This window comes from Phascolarctos cinereus, unplaced genomic scaffold, assembly GCF_003287225.1.
Source record: "Phascolarctos cinereus isolate Bilbo 61053 unplaced genomic scaffold, phaCin_HiC Scaffold_4;HRSCAF=312, whole genome shotgun sequence".
NCBI lineage: Eukaryota > Metazoa > Chordata > Mammalia > Diprotodontia > Phascolarctidae > Phascolarctos > Phascolarctos cinereus.
The window spans coordinates 457,089,936-457,112,244 of NW_027555847.1; the positions used below are offsets into that span (position 1 = coordinate 457,089,936).

At 34.0% G+C, this 22,309-nt stretch overlaps 1 protein-coding gene across 1 annotated transcript in view; it reads right to left on the reverse strand.

Annotated features, from left to right (window-relative positions):
• The window catches only part of GDAP1 (ganglioside induced differentiation associated protein 1), a 28,823-nt gene extending 9,420 nt beyond the window's left edge, over window positions 1–19,403 (reverse strand). Inside the window, exons 1-2 of the mRNA XM_020971036.1 lie at window positions 19,251–19,403; window positions 18,203–18,395 (exon numbers count right to left, since the gene is read on the reverse strand). Of these exons, the coding sequence (XP_020826695.1) occupies window positions 18,203–18,395; window positions 19,251–19,364 (307 nt within the window). The 5' untranslated portion in view covers window positions 19,365–19,403. The remainder of the gene's footprint in view (window positions 1–18,202; window positions 18,396–19,250) is intronic.
• Between the last annotated feature and the right edge of the window lie 2,906 nt (window positions 19,404–22,309).

Genomic DNA, 22,309 nt, shown 5'->3' on the forward strand with positions numbered 1-22,309 from the left:
TCAGGAGAAGGAAACAGGAATCATGCGACTTCATAGTCAAAAATGAATTTCTACAGGATTCACAAAAGAGTAGAGAATAAGTAAAGCACTGGATCTCCTCAGCCAATAATTCCATAATTCCATAATTATTCCTGTTTCAACTAACCTGCTTAACCATTCCTTTATTACTTTGATGAATGACAAAGTTCTTTACTCCACCCCAGGCAATAGTTCTTATAGTTCAGACTTTCTCTACCATACCCCTACCAGGGTACTTCTCCCCTTTTCAATTTCTTTTATGTGTTGTCTTCCCCAATTAAAATGTAAGTCTTTTAAGGACAGGGACTATTATTCTTTCTGCTGGTATGTGTATTCCCCAAGTGGGCAGCTAGGTGACACAGTGGATACAGTGCCAGACCTGGAAGTCAAGAAGACTCTTCTGCCTGAGTTCAAATCCAGTCTCAGAAACGTACTAGCCAAGTGACCCTGGATAAGTCACTTAACCCTGTTTGCCTCCATTTCCTCATCTGTAAAATGAGTTAGAGAAGGAAATGACAAACTACTCCAGTACCTTTGCCAAGAAAACCTCAACTGGGGTCATGAAGAGTTGGACATAATTGAAAAATGATTAAACAACAGCAACAAATAGTAAATGCCCAATGAATGTTTGTTGTTTGTTGATTTGACAACTCTTTTATTAACTAATGTCAGTAACATAAAAAAATTCAATAAATATGTATTAAGTACTCACAATATATTATTTATTTAGTTGAGATTTTGAAAGTCTCACACTGGTTCAGAAAGTGTTGAAAATCTAGTATTAGACAATTTCCGTAGAGCAACAAGGCAAAGTCCCATGCCAAGTCAATAAGCAAAATTTCCCAGGGGCAATAGGCTGTTCTTGTTTTTTCTTTCTCCTCCTACATCTACAAAAATGCAGACTCCTACATAAAACACTAAAAAAAAAATGCTTAACTCCCCCTCCAATACAGTCCAAAACTGGCTGCCAGCATAATTTTACCAAGAAGGAAACTTCCAGTGCACTATATTCTCCAACAAGCCTTGATACAAGATATAATAAGACACATTTCTTCATTCTTGATATGACCCTATGGGAAAATGTGGTAAGTGAAGGGTCTAAGCACTCAACCTCCAGGTGAGTCATTTGCAAAAATGTATGGCCACATTTCAATACTCAGCCTTCAGTCTCTACAAACCAACCAATACTTCTAATATCCTTGACCACTTTTTCGGGACAAAAGTCTCTTCTGGTGTCAATGATAAAAAAATGGCACCAAGTAAAGAAATTTCTGCTTGATTTTTCTCCCTGCCTCTAATTTCTCTTCATTGCAATACATCTACCATACAGCCACCAAAGTGATTTCTCTAAAGTACAGATCTAATCACATCACTTCGTCCACACCTTAATAAACTCAAGTGGCTCCCTAATACCCCTAGTATTAAAATTGAAGTACTCCATTGGTGCTTACAGCTCTTTACAACCTGGCATTTTCCTACCTTCCAAATTTCTTACAACTCTACTATCCAGCCACACTGGCCTAGCTGCCACTTAGGTCCTACGTGTTTCACACATAATGCTCTACGTCCCACCCCTGTGCCTTGTACTGACTATCTATCCCCAATGCCTGGTGTGCTTTCTCACACCTCTTTCTCTTGGAATCCCTGTCCTCTGTAAAGAGTCAGTTGAAATACCACCTTCTGCAGGAGGCTTTTCTTGGTTCCCCATTCCCTCCCCAAATACCTCCTGAAACAAACCATTCCACTTTTGTTAGGAAACTTTTCAAAACAAGTCTAAATCAATCTCTCTACAACTTCTACCCATTGCACCTAATCCTACTCTCTGGGGCTAGGAAGAACAAATATGACTTCTTTCCCATCCCCATTACAGCCTTTCAGATTTTATTAAATTTCATTTTTTAAAGTAAGCCCAAAGTTCTAACCTGTAGAGAACTTTTAAAATCCTGACACTGTCATTCTTTGAGTTAGATAACCTTCCGGACTTTTGATTAGCTGGAGATTTGATAAGCACTCTATTTAAATCATTGACAAAAATCAGAGAGAGACACAGAGGGAGAGAGAGATGGGGGGAAGAGAGACAGAGAGAGGCACAGGGCAGGAGACAGAGAGAGACAGAGACAGAGAGACAGACAGATGGAAATAGAGACAGAGAGAAAGAGATGGAGACAGAGAGAGTTCTAAGCACAGATCCCTGGGTCACACTACTGGAGACTTCCTTCACAAGTGATATCAAACCTTGATTACTCTTTGTGTGGCCATTCAACCAATTCTTTTATATTTTGTTAAAGGGGCTGCCTTTATGATATAAATGAAAATTATGTAAAAATTATATATTGATTTTTTAAAATTAAGAAACTCAAGACATTTACCTCTTTCTGATTTTGGGATACTTCTCCCATTCTCTACAATCTTTCAAAGACCACTGAAAATAGATCAGCAATCAAATCTGCCAGTTCTTTCAGAACCCAAGGAGGCAGGTCATCTGCATGAAGTTACTTGAATTCATCAAGGGAAACTATTTGTTCTCTTTCTATTTCCCTTTTGATCTTAGGTATTAATTTCCAACTAGTCATTTTTGTTCTGCTTTTGGTTCAAAGTCCATTTTTCTTGGCATAGAAAATAGAAGCAAACAGCTCTGCCCTCTCTGTATCATCAGTTACCGTTGTGGTATGCACCTTAAACAGCAGTCCTACTTTTTCTTTGATCCTGTCTTCCCCAATATAGTTAATGTTAGTACATGGACCCTCCAAACAAAACATTCTCAGGATCACGGCACCCTATGTATCTATATCCAATCAACACCAGAGTTTATGAACCTCCACTAATGATTTACATTTATAAATAAGAGGACACAATTAGATCAAATCATAATCAATTAATCAATAAGCATTAAGCATATATGTATCAAACACTGTGGAAATCACAGCTATTTAATGAAATAGAATGATAAGAAAAATAGCAATAAACCTTTCTCTGTTCACTAATTTGAGCCATATTCTTCCACAACTAAAAAAATTAGTTGAAACAATAATTTTAACAAGATATCAGTATATAAGGTAAATCCACAGAAATCATCAGCATTCATATACATCACAAAATTCTGCAAGAAGAGATAGTAAAAAAACAATACCCCACTTAAAATAACTCGACAGTATAAAATACCTTGAGTATACCTGCCAAAATAAACCCACAAACTACATAAACACAATTACAAAAAAATATTTTTATACAAATATGATGAGATTTAAAATAATTGGAGAAATATTAATTGTTCATAGATAGGCAGGGTTAATATAATAAAATTACAGTTTTGCCCAAACTAATTTCTATATTCAATATCATCTCAATTAAATTACCAAACAAAAATTTTACTTAATTAGAAAAAATAACAAAATTCATTTGGAAAAAACAAAAAGTCAAGAATATCAAAGGAAATAATGAAAAAAAAAAAGATAAAAGAAAGTACCAGATCTTAAACTATAAGGCAGTAATTATCAAAACTATTTGGCACTGGCTAAGAAATGGAAAAGTAGATCAATGAAATGGAATAGACATACAATTTACAGCAGCAAATAAACATAATAACCTTGTATTCAACAAGTGTGAAGATTTAAGATTTCAAAATAATATTTGGTTAAAAAAATTATTGGGAAAACTGGAAAGCAGTATGGCAGAAACTAGGGATGGACCAATATCTTTCACCATTTACCAAGATAAGGTCAAAATGGGTATATGACCTAGATATAAAGAAAGATTTTTGCAAGAAAATTAGAAGAACATAGAACACATTACTTATCAGATTTATGGATAGGTGGACAATTTATGATTAAACAAGAGATAGGCAGCAAAGTTAGGTTTAAAATGGATAATTTCTATTACATCAAATTTTAAAGAATTTGTACAAATAAAATAAATGTAACCAAGATCAAAAAGAAAGGAGAAAATTTGGCAGAGGGCTTTCAAAATTTATTTGACAGTTTATCAGATAAAGGTCTCATATTTAAAATATATAAAGAACTTTGTCAAATATGTAAGAATATTATTCATGTCCCAATTGATAAATGGTCAAAGGATATAAATAGACAGTTCTCTGATGAAATCAAAACAATGTAGAGTCATATAAAAAATGCTCTAAATCATTATTGACAAGAGAAATGTAATTTAAAACAACCTTGAGATATCATATTACACCTGTCAGATTGGCTAAAATGATAGAAGGGGAAGGTGACAAATGGAGGGGATGTGGAAAAATTGGGACATTAATTTATCATCGATGGAATTGGGAACTTATCCAACCATTTTGGAATTATGCCCAAAGAGTTACTAAGCTAGAAATACCACTACTTGGTCTATTTCCAAAGATAATTGGGGGGAAAGGAAAAGAGCCTATATGTTCTAAAAGGTTTATAGCAGCTCTTTTTATGGTGGCAAAAAACTGGAAATTGCAGGGATGCCCATAAATTGGGTAATGCCTGAACAAGTTGTGATACGATTGTGATGGAATACTACTGTGCTATAAGAAATTATGAGCTCAATGATCTTAGGAGGGAAAATGGGAAAATATGCACAAAATAATGAAGTGAAATGAGCAGAACCAAAAGAACATTATGTACAGTAAGAGAAGTATTGTTTTAAGAATGACTTTAAACAAATAAGATATTTTGACTATTATAAATACCCAAATTAGCTATAAAGGACATATGAAGTAAGACACTATCTCCATCCAGAAAAAGAATTGATAAATAGATGTATAGAATAATCTTACATATGTGTGTGTATGTATGTATATATGTATATGTCTATTTGTGTCTAATGGTAGGCATCTCTAGGGTGAGGTGGAGGAGAAAAAAAGAAATTTACATGATAATTCTGTTGTATATTTGAAAGGAATACCAAGTTGTGTGTAGTAGATTTGCACTTTCATGTGTAGTCATCTTTTTATTGTACTATGTTATGGAAATGTTTGTTTTATTCTATAAGTTAAAAATAAAATTTAATAATAATTTTTAAAATAGAGGTCTTTAGATACAGATTTCAGGAAGGCAAAGTTCTAACATCCATCAAACTACATAAAAAAGAATCCTTAGAGATTTTTCTCCCAGAAGCATAGTCTGTCAATTCTCAGAATTTTGGCTTGAATGGGAAGTAAGTGGGATGTCCTTTCCAGAAAGAAATGCCTTGAACCAAAAGTCAATCTCTTTGAAACACAGAAGAGTCCTAACTAATTAGTGTCTTTGAGCTTAAATTCATTCTTTTAACTCTTACTTCATGTGTACCAATGGCAGTGTCTCTATCAAAAGCTTCATTGATTTAGGTTTAGAAATTCCTTGTTATTTCCTGTTTAATTTGCAATTACTAAATTTCACCTAGTCAACATCAGTGTACAAACTTCCAACAAACTGCCAAGGACTTTGAGTTTTTTAGGGGTAGGGAAAAGTAGTTTTTCAACTACAAGATTCTTCTGGTTTCCTGTGCAAATTAATGGGGGAGAAAGCATAAAAAGAAAGTAAAGTCCAACAAGCAAAGTAATTGCCTTTCTCCTAACTAGGCTAATACCTACATTTAATGTGTGTGTGTGTGTGTGTGTGTGTGTGTGTGTGTGTCTAGCCTCATCCTTTCCAGGCTTTGAGTCCCATATAGTACACTATTCTTTTTTTTTTAAGTTTTATTGATGTATTTTATTTTTATCCCATAGCTTCTCCCAATATTCTGCCCCATCCCATCTCAGAGAGTCATTCCATATAGCAAATAGTATGATTTTTCAAAGACAAAAAAGATCATACCATAAAAAAAAAATTAAAAGAGAAGCAAATCATATACCTCTCTCTGTTATGGGTAGGAGATGTCTTCTTTGTTTTGTTGTTGTTTTTTTTCTTTTTGTGAGGCAATTGGGGTTAAGTGACTTGCCCAGCGTCACACAGCTAGTGTCAAGTGTTTTGTCTGAGACCAGATTTGAACTCAGGTTGTTCTGACTCCAGGGCTGGTGCTCTATGCACTGAGTAACCTAGCTGTCCCTAGGAGATGTATTCTTAACCAAGCAGGAGACAAAGGCAATTACAAAAGATAAGGTAGATAATTATAATTATATGACATTAAACCTTTTGCACAGAAAAAAATTAATGTATGCCAGATAAGAACAGAAGCTGTCAAATGAGGGGAAATTATATCAAATTTATCTGATAAGGGTTTGGTATACAAGATATACAAGCAATTAATGGATAATTTATATATGTATATACACATATAAATGTATGTCTATTTCTCAATAGATGGTCAAAGAATATGAACAAACAATTCTGAGAATTTCAAACTATTAACGAGCTCATGAAAGAGTGCTCTAAATCACTAATAGTAAAAGAAATGCAAATAACAACAATTCTGATGGATTTACAGAATAATTTTTGCAAACTTTTAAGAATCAATAGGATCCATACTATATAAATTATTTTTAAAAATTTAGAAAAAACACACCCTCACACCCTGCACACTGTTGATGACAAAAAAAAAATCGTAATAGTCAATGGTAAAGGAGTTGTGGAGTGATAGTCATACAAGTGCATGGTTTGTGGAGCTGAAAATCAGTACAACTATTTTGGAAAGCAATTTGGAATTATGCAGATAAGGTGGATAAAACAACCATACTCTTCAACCCAGAGATTCTATTATTAGACATACCACAGCAAAGCCATTGACAAGAAGAAAGTCCCCCTATACACCAAAAATGTTTATAGCAGCACTTTTTGTATTGGCAAAGAATTGGAAACAAATAGATGCCTATCAGTTAGAGAATGGCTAAACTAATTGTAATACATAAATGTAATGGATTATTACTGTGTTGTAAGAAATGGTGAATGCGAGGAATACAAAAAGTATGGAAAGATCTGTTTGAAATAATGCAGATGTAAGCAGAACTGAGAAAATAACACATACAATGACCTCAACAATGTAAATAGAAAGAACTAATAAAAAACATAAAAATTCAATTTTACAAAATTACAAAAAACAGGCATGCCTCAAAGGAGCAGACATGAAAAGATACTCTTAGCCCACCCCTTTGCAGAGTTGGAAGGCCCACATGTGTTGTACATTGTGCATATTTTCAGATTTTTTTAATGTATTCTTCAATTATTTTCCTCTTCTTTTTCTTTTTTGTCTTTAAAAATACTACTATTTGCTATATGGAATAACTCTCTGAGATTGGGAGAAACTATAGTAACATAAAAGCAAAATACATCAATCTAGATCTAGAATGTATTGTGGAAATTTCTTCCAGACAGCTTTTCAGTTTTCTCAGCAGTTTTAAAAATCAAATTAAGAGTTCTTTCCTAGGTAATTATTTTTTACTTTACCAAATGTTGAGCTACTGAGTTCCACTGTTTCTGATTCTCCCTTGTCTAGTCTGTTGCATTGATTTAGCTCTCTATTTTTCTTTAACCAATATCAGATGGTCTTGATGACTGCTGCTGATCTGGACCACAGTTCTCTTCATCATTTTTCTTGATATTCTAAATCTTTTGTTATTCCAAATGAATTTTGTATGAAGTATCCCTTTGATAATTGTGTTAGCATAGCATTAAAAGTATAAATTAATTTTGTATATTGTCAGATTTCCACTTTTATTACATTGGCCATGGCTGAACCATGATAATCCTCCAGCTATTTAAATTGTTCTTCATTTCTTTAAGGAGCACTTTGCAAATTAATCTATATGTCTTTTGTGTGCTTTGGTAGAATGATCTCCAAATACTTTATGCACTTTATATTTATTTGGAATGAGATTGCTCTTTCTATTGTTGCTTCTTGGACTTTGTTATTATATAGAAATGCTGTTGAGTTTTGAGGGTTTGTTTGTAGCTTTTGCTGAAGCTATTGTCTCAGTGTCTTTGTTGGTTTCCTAGAATTTTCCAAGTAAAAACATTATACCATCTCAAATAATAATAGACTTATCTCCTCTTCACCTATCTTTATTCCTTAAATTTCTTTTTCTTGTCTAATTTCTATTGCTAGCATTTCCAAAGTTATATAGAGTGATAATGAGTAAAATAAGCATCCTTGCTTTACTCCTGTATTTATTGGGGGAAATATTGATATATGCCCATTGCATATGATGTTTATTTCTGATTATAGATAGATACTTTTTATACTATGTAAAAGGTCCCTCTGTACCTGTACTTCATAGGGTTTTTAGCATAAATACTGTGCTTTGTCAAAGATCTTCCCTGAAATTTTTAAAGTAATCATGTGGGTTGAGATGTTTTTGTTTTTAATATGATCAATTATGTGGATTGTGCTCCTAATATTTAACTATCTCGCTTCCCTCCTATAAATTTAATTTGGTCATGATGAACGATTGCTTGGATGAATGACTATAGTCTGACAGTATTTTATTTTAAAAAATTTAATTGATATTAATTAATATTTGTCTATGATCCATAGTTTCTTTATGTGCTTTGTCCCTGCCTGGTTTATACTATATTTGTCAAATAAATTGATTCTAGCAGGGTGTGTTTTTTCTCAATTTTTAAAAATAATTTATGTAATATGGATCCTATTGATTCTTAAAAGTTTGCAAAAATTCTCCTGTAAATCCATCAGGACTAGGTTTTTTCCCTTTAGTAGTTCCTTTGCAGCTAGTTCTATTAACTTTTCTGAGATTAGGTTAAGATCTCTATTTGGTGTTCTGTTAGCTTGGATACTTTATATTTTTGAAAATGTTCCTTCCTTTTGTGCTCTGTTTTGTTAGCATATAACTATACATAATAAGTTCTAATTTTCTTCTGGTTGTGTTGTGATTTCTCCTTGTTTATTTGCTAATGTATTGATTTGATTTTCTGCACTCTTGCTTTTTTATCAGATTGGCTAAAATATTTACCAAGTTCATTGGTCATTTCAAAGAAATAGATTTTAGTTTGTCATTTCAACAATATTTTTGGTTTCCAGATTATTTCTCCTCTAAGTTATAATATCTCCTATTTCGTGTTTATTTTAGGTTGTCAGTTTGTTATATTTTAATGCCTAATCAGTAACCCTCTCATTTTCTATTTTATTAGTGTATGTAGGGATAAGATTTTTCCCCTGAAGACTGCTTTAGCTATCTCAGAAATTTCAATATGTTGTTTCATTGTTATCAATTTTTTAATGTAATTATTGTTTCTATTATTTATTCTTTGGCTCACTTATTTAGATTTCATTGCTGAGTCTTCATTTAGAGCTGTGTCTTTTGTTTGTGGCTCTTGAACTGATTGCTATATTTATTGTGAAGTCTGTATTAATTTTGTCTTTTTACATTTGTTGGCAATTTCTCTGGACCCCAGCATATGGACTTTTTTGGTAAAAATGCCATGTGATTCTGTGAAATACATACATTCTTAACAATCTTTAGCTTAGAAGACATGTCTTTTAGCTTGAGTCTCTCCCATGATTTGTTCAGTTTTATGTTCTTTCTTTTGTTTATTTTCTATCTTCATCTATATTTATTTGAAACTGAGAGAGGGTCATTGAAATCAATTGCCATTTTTGTATTGCTATCAATATCTTCCTTTAGTCTATTTAATGTTTTCTTTACGAATTTCAGTGCTAATACATTTGAAGAGTATAAGTTCAATACTGATATTGATTTGTTGACCAGGATTCCTTTCAGCAAAGTAGTTTCCTTGTTATGTTTTGAATGTTTATTTTGTTTTATTTGATATTATAATTTCAGTTCCTGTTTTTTAAAAACTCAGTTGATGCATAGTAATATCTGGCCCCTCAGTTTCATCCTGTTTATGTCTTTGTTAAATGCATTCCACATAAACAACAAATTATGGGGTTTTGTTTTCTTATCTAATCTGTCATTCTTTCTATTTCTGGTCATTTAATTATTCCCCTCTTTTATTCTCTCTCTTAAATAGTCAAGTAAAATTTTCTTTCCTCCCTTTCAACTTGTTCAGTTCATTAGTGCTTTTTAATTTTCATTTTCTGTGCCTTTTTCTAAAAAGGATTTTTCCCTTATTCTCTTCTTTATTTATCTTCTCTTTTCTATTTCTTCTTTTCATTCTTTGATTCATGTCCTAAATATTTATTTAGGCTTTCCTTCATCTCCAAAATCCTCATGGAATTAAAGTTTCTAAGGTATCTATTTGTAGTTCCTTCTTTTTTATTCTATTTTTAAATTAAATTATTTATTTATTTATTTTTAGTTTTCAACATTCACTTCCATAAGATTTGGAGTTTTGAATTCTCTCCCCCTCCCTTTCTTCCCCCCTCCCCAAGACAGTGTGTAATCTGATATATGCTTTACTTATACATTCACATTAAGCATATTTTCACATTAGTCATGATGTAAAGAAGAATTAGAACCAATGGGAGGAACCATGAGAAAGAAGAATCAAAACGAAAGAACAAAAGAAAAGGAGAGCAAATAGCATACTTCCATCTACATTCAGATTCCATAGTTCTTTTTCTGAATGTGGATAGCTTTTCCATCATGAGTCTTTTGGAGTTTCCATCATGAATCTTTTGAAGTTGTCTTAGATCCTTGCATTGCTGAGAAGAGCTAAGTCTATTGTAGTCAGTCATCACACAGAAGGGCTGTTACTATGTACACTGTTCTCCTGGTTCTGCTCACTTCACTCAGCATCACTTCATATAAGTCTTTCTAGGCTTTGCTGAAGTCTGCCTGCTTATCATTTCTTATAGCACAATAGTATTCTTTTACATTCATATACCACAGCTTGTTCAGCCATTCCCCAATTAATTGGCATCCCCTCAATTTCCAATCTTTGGACACCACAGAAAGAGCTGCTATAGATTTTTTTGTACATGTGGGTCCTTTTCCCATTTTTATGATCTTTTTGGGATACAGGCCTAGAAGTTGTATTGCTGGGTCAAAGGGTATGCACAGTTTTATAGCCCTTTGGACATAGTTCCAAATTGCTCTCCAGAATGGTTGCATCAGTTCACAATGGAGTTCCTTCTAAATAATTTCTAAGATACTGTCTTATAGATCTTGTGCCTTGGCCTTCTTTTTTTCTTTTAAACCTCATTCTTATAAATACTAATTCCTGCAAGTGACAAGTGCCCCAAAGTGTTCCTGATAACGTTCTTCATAATTGACCTGACCTGCCGTTCTTCTGGTGTCAGTTGCCCACAGGAGCTCTGATTCACCTTCTCCTGAGGCAAAATAAGTGGTCTCTCTAAGTACCAAATCCCTATAGATTATACCTATTGTAAAGTCCTGAACTTCTTTTATGGGATATCTCTCTTCTCCCATGTTTCTTTTCTTTCCTTCTTTCTTAATGGTCTCATTTTTATTTTATTGTCATTTTTGGTTGCTTTATTTCTTTAACTTTCTCATATTTCTGCTGTCTGGGGTGTTTCAGAAGCAATAATTTCTTCAGACCCAGCTTTCTTTATAGGAATATTTTGAATTCTTCTTTTATACTGAAAATCCATCTTTTTTCATTAATGGTTAGACTCAGATTTGCAGGGTAGGTCACCTTAGGTTGCATCTTGAGTTCTTTTGCTCTTCAGGGCATATTCCATTTCTTCCTAAGATTTTGGGGGTTTTTTTGGTGAGGGGTGGAAAGGTGAGCAATGCAGAATAATCATGTTATTTGAATCTCCTTTATATTTGAAGATTTCTCTCCTGGTAACTGTCAGCATTTATTATTTGTAAACAGAATTGTTAAATTTAACCACTAATTTGCTTTGGGGTTTGCAGCTTACGGTGTTTTTCTGGAGGGGATTTGTGGATTCTTTGGATTGACACTTTGTTTTCTGTGTTCAGAAGTTGAAGGCAGTTTCTTTATCTTTTTTTGCATTGTTGTATTTAGGTTTTTTGACTTGTGTTCTTTTCAGGGTGTTATAATCCTTAAGTTGTCTCTATGCATCTTATATTTGAGATCAACAAATTTTGTTTGTATGGAGAGCTCATTTTATTTTAATGTAATTGTTTTTGTATTCCCAGTTATTCTCTCATTTGTTTCTTTCATGAGATTTGCCACCATGGATTCAAGTTTTTCTATTCTGCCAATTATTTCTGCTAGGCAAGATATGAATCCTACACTCACAATTCTTATTTCTCTGAAGCCATTAAAGAGCATCCTGCTGTGGTTCCATGCTCTTTTCAAAATAATAAGGGTCATTTGCCTCATCAGATATTGATTCATTTTCCTTTGTCTTACAATACTTTTTTAAATTGATGCCTGAATTCTTTTCTCTGATCTGGAAGACATTTCCCTTTCTTTTAATATCTTCCCTGTTGATTTATCTGCTTATGTTCAAAGTCTTTAACTGAGTATTCTTCCTCAAATTCCTCCTGAGGTCATTGATGGTTTTAGTCTCTTTTCTTTATGTTATCCTATTGCTCACTTTCTGACTCCTGCCTCTTTGATGGCAATTTCTCTGGGGGGCTAAATCTCAAAATTCAGTTTCCTCTCATGCTGGGGAATTTATGGTTCATCAGCCCAAATCTCTGCCCCAAGTGACTTCTGGGGAGACAGAATTATTCTATTGCGACCTGAACTAATTTCTACTATTCATATCTCTCTGGCACTTGGGGGAATATCCAGAAGGAAGTATAGAATTTGAGTTCTGTTGAAAGCATGACCTCTGCTTCTGGGAGCTTAGTGGGCTCTTCACAAAAATCAGAAGTCACCCTACATATTCTTAAAGGATTGTGGCATGCTTTGACATTCATCCTTCATACCACTGTTTCTGTATTCTGTACATTTCTCTTTTTTTCTATAGTGATTGGCAATTGTTCTGTTCACTCATATCAGTCTCACAAGACAATGAACTTTGATTTTGTTTTTCTTGGCATCTTCAGAATTTCATTCTTGAGATCTTCTGATTTATCCCGGACAAACTTCCCCTATAAATTTTAGGACATGAGATCCTATCTATCCTTTCTCTGAATTCTTTGAAATCTCCTTTACTAAAACCCAAGTATCATGTTAGGATATTTACTATTTTTCTAACCTATATCTCAAAACCAAAATTGAATTCGTCACTTCTCCTAAAGGTTTCCATAATTTCCACATAATCAACTAATGCTTTATTGTAGAAGGAAATGCAAAATAAACTGTTTCTTGTTTAGTTGCGTCCCCTCCCCATTTAAAAGATGAAACTATCATTAAGGCAAGCCAAGCCTTCATTAACTGCTCAGCCTTTCAAAGGAAGATAACTCTAGAATTTGTTGAGATAATTGAAATGTATCATCCTCACTATCTCATACCTCTGTGCCAGGCTAGTCATCTGTTTTGCAAACTTTGCATACAGTTCTTATTTTTGTACATGTGTTCTGTAGTATAATACCACAATAATATTGCTTCTATTTCTGTTTCCATTTATTTCCACCCAAAGCTCTCCACCATGATTCCTGGCTCTTGTTTCTGAATTTCCTCATATAAATGTTTCTTCCTAATATATTGCCATATAGGGCTACTCCAGCTAAGCCCCTTTTTACCTATCCTGTTTCTTTTGAATAAAGTATTTGCTTTCAGAACTATATTCCATTCCTAGGTCATTTGATCACATTGAAGTGACATATATGAGCTCAAATTTGCCTCTTCAAACTGGGATATATAGTTCAACTTGCTTGTTATACATACTTTATGAATCTGTATATAAATGTCCAAGACCATGTTTTATTTTGTTTTAATTATCGGCTCCTTTCTTGTATTTTACCTTTGGTAGACTTCTGGATGTCTCTATTGTTACTATTATTCCTATGTTATAGTTCTTCTTTATGGTATTTAGCTTGGTGGATGAATGTAGTTTTCGCTTCCCCTCTTTCTTTTCAGTTTAAAATTCTTTTAATTAGATTTTAAAGACTCAAAGCAAATATTTTCTTACCAGTCCTTGTTAGATCCACTTTATCCCTGATCAGCAATCTATCATTCTTATATTTAAGCCATGACTCAGAACTATAAATCCTCTTCTCAGATCTCTTCTTAAATAGCTGATTACTTCCCAAATATACTTTTCTCTTCTGAATCCCTTGCCTTCAGCAATAAAAACATCATTTACATAGTTAAGGCCTTTAGGTTTTGTCCAATGTTTCAAAATATTTCTAGATAATTTTGATTAATGATTGATGATTTCAAAATTAGTCCAGATGCCTTTCTCCAGTGTCATTGTACCCATATGAATCTCTAAAAGTGGGGAGTAATCACAATGAAGGTACCAACGTAAATAGGAGTTACAAAGACTGAGCTTTAGAGGAATGACTCTTGGCTATTAAAGAGTTAGAGCTACAAGACAAAACCCCATTATCACAATAATTGGGATATCAGAGAAGGAATAAATGAAAGAATTCAAACATAAGCAACCAGTTTTTAGAAGTAAGGTACAAGGTCAGAATAGAATCTTTTGTATTCAAAGCTGAAGATACTTAGTCAATAAGCTGCTGACATGGGATTCCTTCCCATGCATAATTGGTCCCAGAATCTGGTGTGAAACTGAACCTACAGAAGAAAGGTATTTGGTTCCACCTTTAAAAGTTAGAGAGATAAAGAGGCAAGTATTGAAGCAAGCCATTGTAACATCTTTATTCAGAGGTCTGAAGATTGCAACCATCTATAAGATTATTGTAAACTCAGAAATAAATGAGAACTCTGAAGAAACTAACTCTGAACAAAATAACTTATTGCAAGGTCCACAAATTTAACTAGCAGCAGCTAGGCAGTTCAGTAGATAGAGTGCTAGAACTGAGTTCAAATTCAGTCTCAGACACTTACTATCTGTGTGACCTTGGACAAGTCTCTTAAATTCTATCTGCCTCAGTTTTCTCATCTACAAAATGAAGATAATAATGACATCTACCTCACAGGATAGTTATGAGGAAAATATGAGACAATATATGTAAGGTGTTTAGCACAATGTAATAGGTACCATATAAATGCTAGCTATTGTTATTAGGGAGTGGGTAAAATAAGGCAGAAAATTAGATGTTGGAAGGATATACTGAAAACAGGAAGAAGTGACACAATAATAGAAGCTAAAAACTATGAAAAGAAGACAGGAAATTTCTATTATATAAATCAAAAGTCCTACACACATCATTGTTACTCCTACTTCTGTGCCTAAGCATAAAGTTTAATCCCTATTTCGTGTGACCTTTCAAGTACTCTGAAACCATCATATCTCAGCTTAGTTTTCTCTTCCCCAAGCTAAATATCACCAAGTCCTTCAGCCATTCCTCATATGGTATTAATGAAAGGCTCTTCCCTATCCATATTGCCATCCTCTGTGCACTCTTTACTTTATTGGTGTTCTCATTAAAATGCAGTACTTAGATAGGAACACAATGCTTGAGGTGTATAGTCTGATCTTGCCAGTATACAATGGAACTATACTGCCCAGAATTGCCTTTATTTTCTTGGCTTCTATGTCACTCTGTTGAAACATTAATCTTGTGGTCCACTAAAATCCTTACAACTTTTTTTGAAATACAAATTGCTATCTAACCACACATTGCCTATCTGAAATTTAATTTTAAAAAAACCACATGGACAACTTTACTTTTTTCCCTATTAAATTTCATCTTGTAGATTCAGTCCAATATTCTAGCCTGTTGAAATATACAAACAAAATGTTCACTATATCTCCTAGTTCCATGTCATCTGAAATTGTGATAAGCATACACTATACCTTCATCCAAGTAATTATTAAAAAATGTGAAACAGTCCAGAACCAAAAACAGACACATAGGACACTTTAAGAGATTTAATTTATATTATCCCTTTAATGACTACTCTTTGGATCCATTTCTCAGTAAGTTCTGAACCCACACAACTGTCCTGTTTGTTGTCCAGCTAGCACCTCCCTCAAGAAATTCAAATTGCTCACTATGATTATCCTTATCCAGTCACAAGCACCTTAGAGATGAAAATATTTTAGTGGAATTTTTCCCAATCAAAAAAAAATGAAGAAATTCTCTTCAGATTTTATCAGTAAGAATACCAGAATCCACTTTTAGTCTGGATCCCCAGATTTTATATTTATAATGAATGATTGATAAACTCAAGTATGGGAGTTCACCACTATTCTTGTTGGACCTGACTCAAGCCAGTCTTCTGTTAGTTCAAGTTTAGTATTGGAACAAAAGAAGATATTCAAAAAACCATTCAACAGTTAACAAAAGGCTATTTACTTAGCCACAGCAAGCTTAGGAAGGCATCAAGGACACCTTTGGCTTATTTAATTGAGAGAAGCTCTCTTGTCTGAGTAAACCATAGTTTTTCACCATCCAATCATCAGAGAAGTACTTGAGCTCCTCGTTGGCTGCTTTGTACTCAGGTGAGATAGAAATGATTTCAACATTCTGAGGTTTTAGTCCTCTAGTTCAATCAAGTCTCAAGGATGGTTTTGATACCTTACAAGGAAAAATTATCTTACTTTGTACCATGGGATGTGGTTAGGATATTGTTCCTACCCTAACCATATTCCCTCCTATAGGTCATTTGGGGAAAAGCTGATTTTAAAAGTAGCCTCCCATTAGAGCAATGGAAAATAGAGTTCTCTGAAGGTAGTTAAGCACATACAGCAAAGATAGGATGCTGGCCCATTTCTTATCTACCTCTAAGCACTTCATGTATTTACCTGATCTAGTAATTTAAATTTTCTATGTCATTTTGCCAATTTATGTCACTTTCCTGGCTTTTTTCTAACTACAGTGACATTATCCTCATCTAGTAGACACTGAAGAACTATATGACATGTTTGAGAAACAGAATTAGAAAATTGCCAAAGATAGCAAAACATAGAAATAATCAATGTTGAAGGTGCCATGCTAAGATATGTACATTAGTATGCTGTGGATAGAGCTGTGACTTGATCCAACCATTCTGGGAAGTAATTTGAAATTGTGTTTTTAAAAAATCACTAAGATGCTCAAACCCTTTGACCTTCAGACACCATTTTTAGACACATACCAAAAGTCTCATATACATCAAAATAGTCATATAAGCGCTTTCTGTGGTAGCGGGAAAAAAAAGCTGAAAACAATTGAGAAATGACTAAATAAATTATACTCATATGTAATGGAACATTATTGCACCATAAGAATTAAAATGTGAATGAAGAATTCAGATAAGCAGAAAAAGATATATGAACTGATGCATAATGAAGTAATCAGACTTAGAGAAAATATATATATAACTATGTGAAAGGACAGAAGGGACAAAATGAAACTGAATGCTACATAATTATAATGACCAAGCTTGAGTCCAGAAAAGAGTTGAGAAAATTCATCTCTTCTTTTCATTACAAAAGTGGGAAAATTATATTGTTATAAAATATAACAACATTAGACACAATGAATGCATTGTTCAGTTTTGCTGAATTGTTTTTCCCCTTTCTTTTTAATCTTTATTAAAAAGAATGGATTTCTGGGTAAGAGAAGGAAGCTATATATTTGAAAATAAGTGAGATATAGAAATAAAGTCATCAATAAAAATGAGATAACAAATTTTAAATGAGGAATTTTTTAAAGAAAAAAGAGAGGAGTATTGAAGTCCTCTAGTCAATTCTCTTACAAAATTGTGAGGACAACGTATGGTAATGTCTGTCTCCTCAAAGCATTCTTATCTTAACTTCAGAAAAAGATGGCTTTCTGTTGTCTTCTGAAAAGAAAGGGATAAAACCCATGTTTTCCAGAACAAGCAACGTCCCCAAATTTAAAAGCTGAATATATCTTTTTCTCACTACCTTAAAATTTGGTCTCCCCCTCTAGTCTTTCCTGTCACGCTTTCTTGAGACACATTGGCTAGGAAAATAATCACTTCACTGCAAATGATTAATTTTTTTCTTAGTATATATTATATTTAGAAGTGAAAACTTGAGTTTTATTTCAATTACTTTATTATCTTAGCAAACAGAGCAAATTCACTTACTTTGATTCCCTTCCAAGAATTTATATGATTTGAAGTCTTTGTCAATGTGGATTTAAATGGAAAGACATTCAATGAAAAGCAACTGGCATATAGCAGATGCTTAATAAATGTTCGTTAAATGGTTACTATTCAAAGGCTTTTAAGGGTTTAATTTACATGGATAAAACAAAATGGAGTTAACACTGGTTGAGATAAAGCTTATAGTATTTGTTGCTGAATCTATTGGTATATACTTATGGAAATGGAAAATATGCCACTTCTACTAAAATCAAAACTAAAGAAATCACAAATAGCCTTAACATTACCATCCACGAAAGTCTGTTCAAGATAATCAATGATCTGAGTTGCCTCACAAAGAATGTTTTCCCCGTGGATAAGGACAGGCACTTCTCCAGAAGAGTTCAAACGCATAAACCATGGTTCGTTGTGTTCACTCAGGGGCAGACTTACATCATGTTCCTCACACTTCAGTTTCTTTTCAGCAATTACTAAGCGCACCTGAAAGAGTTCACATTGGTTACAAAAGTGTGTTTATTCTGGATGAAATTACTTCTCTTGATTCTACAAAGCATCTTCTGAATCCCTTGTGAGTCATGTCTTTGTAATTGCAACCTAAATATCTAAAGACTGTGGGGAAAGTACTGATAAAGTTTACGTTTCTCGTTTTTATAACCTACTGAGGTTAGTTTTTATAATACTTGCCTTCTTATTCTAAAGTCCTATTTTATGCATAATTCAATGCAAAAAGCTTTTATGAAGCACCTTCTATGTACAAAGCACTGAGCTAGGCTCTCAGAATCAAAAACAAAAATGGAAACCAGTCGCTGTCCTCAAGGATCATATGCAATCTAACCCTACCACAAACCCCGTCTGATTCCATCTGGACAAGCCAAAGACATTGCCAAGAACCTGAACCTAGGGTAAATAATGCTGTATAAGGGTAAGGAGGAGAGCAAGGAGAAGAAGCAGAGTGGGAAGAGGTGGCATTTAGAAGTTAGTGTTCGAGCAAGATTATAATTACTTTAATTGAGAAGTGAAGTGGCTTCTTTGACCCTTTTCTCCTAACTTTCCACCTTATAGTTGCTATTCCTACAAAAGGCCAGGCTTTTAAGGCCTATAAATCTGTGCTGCTTCTGTCGCATTTATGGCTAAATAGGGCACATCCACTTCATTCCTTGGGTTGATTTTTCTTCGCTCTTGTCCAAAGGACCAATAAAAGTCCAAACTGAAGCGGCAGAGGCGGGTGGTGGCCGCCTCCCCAGACAAGATGGACTAGCATAAATGAGCAACCCAAGGGAGCTGTCCCGGTGCTGAAACCCAATACTCGATTCCAAGGCCTCCCCGAACATTTACCTTTTGGGAACTAAAGGAATGAGTCCAGTGGTAGAGAACGAGCTTAACCTCTGAGTCGGATTCCCCTTTAGTCGGCGGCACAGTCCCTGCTTGCTCATCTTTCCTCAGAGCCATTTCTGAGAGTGTTTATCTCTCCTCTTCCACCCACACTGCTCTGCGCTTTGTCCTTTTTTACTGATTCCTCCCAAGGAAGAAAAAATTGAGTTCTTGCTTTCGAAAAGGCTACTGGGAACTGTAGTTTTTTGCCTCTGAATATGCAAAGGCTCCCAGTTCCACTAAATCTGGAGAAGCAGAGTACTACCTAGGTGGGTTAAGAGATGACAATTCTGCTACCAAATAGTTTACCAAGCTTAGCTGAATCTGTAGCTTTTCAAATGTGAATGTAAGCATAGAAACCAAAAGGCAGAACCAATAACACCAACTACAAATTTCCCATCACTCAAGGGGAAAGTTTTCCTCTTGGCTTGGGGTTACAGCTAATTGCCGGGTGTCTGTTCAGTGGCAAAGCAACTACCGGAAAGGAAGTAGAAGAGTGAAGTTTTATCTTGGCCACTAAGGAGCTGTAGCATTCTTTTACACGTGGAAAATCTATTTTTAAACAAAAAATATATGTCATTTACATGTGAGGCTGTTTTTACTACATGGCATTCATTGTTATACCATAGTTACTGTCAAAGTCTTTGGAGCAGTGGTAAAGTATCATTTTGCCCAAAATACTACCTTGTTGTCTTAGGTTTGTGTTTTGTTTTATTTTGGATTTTTTGTTTTGTTTTGTTTTGCAACTGTTGCTTCATAGTGTTCACAAGCATCTTGCTGATTATTTTTCTTCTAGTCCTTATAAATAAACATAACATTAAAGAAATGTTTTATAGTATTAATATTTTACTTAAAGGAAATACAGAGACTATCTGGTCTCTGATTTGTATAAACCAACCCATAATCTGTTATGCATATAGCCAAAAATCAAATTGACTTTATTTACAAATTTAATATTTCTACTTCACCTGACCTTCAGTTCTCCATCCATAATATGACCACTAATAGTCATAGATATAGATACCTCCATTGTAATAAATTGCTATCAAATTTGCATTTCTACTTTCTAAATATTTCCTTGTCATCTTTTTTTAGAATTTTTACCGATATATGGCCTTGAACTTTAGTGTTATTATAGTTAATAAGAGGCAGCATGGCCTTGGCATTGGCATTGACAATGAGCCAGCTGCAAGGTGAGGAAAACATGATTTCAAGTCCTGCCTCTGAAACTCACTGTGACTCTGGGAAAGTCATTTAATAACATTTCAGTGCCCCTCGAGTAACTCTCTAAAACTCTAAATTGCACAGCACATGTCCTTTTGTCTCATACTGGGAGTTTCCTCATTGGACATTCCCTATACCAGTGAATAATGATTAGCATTTGTATAGCACTTTAAAGTTTGAAAAGTGCCTGGCACATGTTATCTCATTTGATTCTCACAACAACCCTGTGAAGTAGATGCTACTATTCCTATTTTGCAGATAAGGAAACTGAGGCTCAGAGTCACAAGCCAGTAAGTGACAAAGGCAGAACTTGAACGAAGATCTTCCTGCCTCCAAATCCACCACTCTAGCCACCAAGCCATCTTAGCTATGAAATAACAAATCTGATTCAAAAGAAAAGTTATTTTTTTGCATGTTGTCTAATGGATTTATCTAATTTCATTTGCTGTTATCAATCTCTTTTATTTTGCTATCAGTCTATATTTTAGAATTGTTTAATAGTTTAGTCATTCATTCAACAAATATTTACTGAATGATACAAGGTGACATGAGTTTGGACATCTTTTTATGAGACCATTTCCAGCTCTAAAATTCTAGGAATATATTAAATAAGCTCTAGAGAGGTAACATTTAATTAATTCACACTAAAATAACTACGCTATCCCCTCTTTTGAGAAAGTTGGAGTGGAGGGAAACTTTAGGGAGAAAAAAGGAGCTGTAAACTGGGAAAGTGGGCAAGGGAAGGGGCTCAGAAATAAATTGTTCCTACCACACAAATGTGCTTATACTAACCCTAGGTGTGATTAATTTCCTGATAAGGCTAAAAATACATTCACCACTGTGCAAAATTATAAGATTCTTAAGACACACAAAGAATGACCATAGAAATTAGAGCTAGAAGGGACTTCTAGAGATCACTTAGTCCACACCTTCATTTCACAGATGAGGAAGATGAGAGACTACAATGTAAAGTGCCTTACCCAAGTTCACCCAGGTCGTAACAAAGCCAAGACTGAAACAGGTGTTTCAACTCCAAACTCAGTACTCTTTCCATTATGTAATACTAGATGAAGGCAAGTTACACTATCTCAACCACATGAGAATTAAAAATCTCTAAAAAACAAGATTTTGTTTCATTCTGCATTTTTCTAAAATAAGTAATTTAATAGATTTCATTTTTCCACAAAATCAACTGATTAATCTGGGATTGTGTATTCCAGCAGTGTCAAACTCAAGTAGAAAGAGATCCCTATGGATCACATATTAACTTAGAAAACCACAAATTAACATTATAAATTAATGTATCTTATTTATTTTGTTAAATATTTCCCTAATTAAATTTCAATCTGGTTTAGGCCCCACTCTGGAGTTTTGAAGTTCACTTGCCACCTTCAGGCTATGAGTTTGATATTTCTGCCACAGAAACAACCTCACCAAGATCCAGAAATGTTCTTATCTTTGCTGTAAAACTAAGTCTTGGATTGGAGTTTGGTGCCTGGTATGCCAACTTAAGTAAAAGAAGGCTATTAGAAAATTCATGAATAATAAAAAAAAATTTATAACAGATATCTCCAGATGGGTATAATTTCTCCCTTCTCTGAACCCTCACAATTTTTTTTCATAACTCATTACACTAATTAAATTAAATCTTATACCATAAGTATTTATCATTTGCTTATCATATACCCAGGTACCCTTTTAGATTATGAGTTTAATATTGGCAAACCATCCCAGCATCTTTGCTAAGAAAACTTTAAATGTAGTCATGAAAAATCTGACACAACTGAATGAGAATAAGA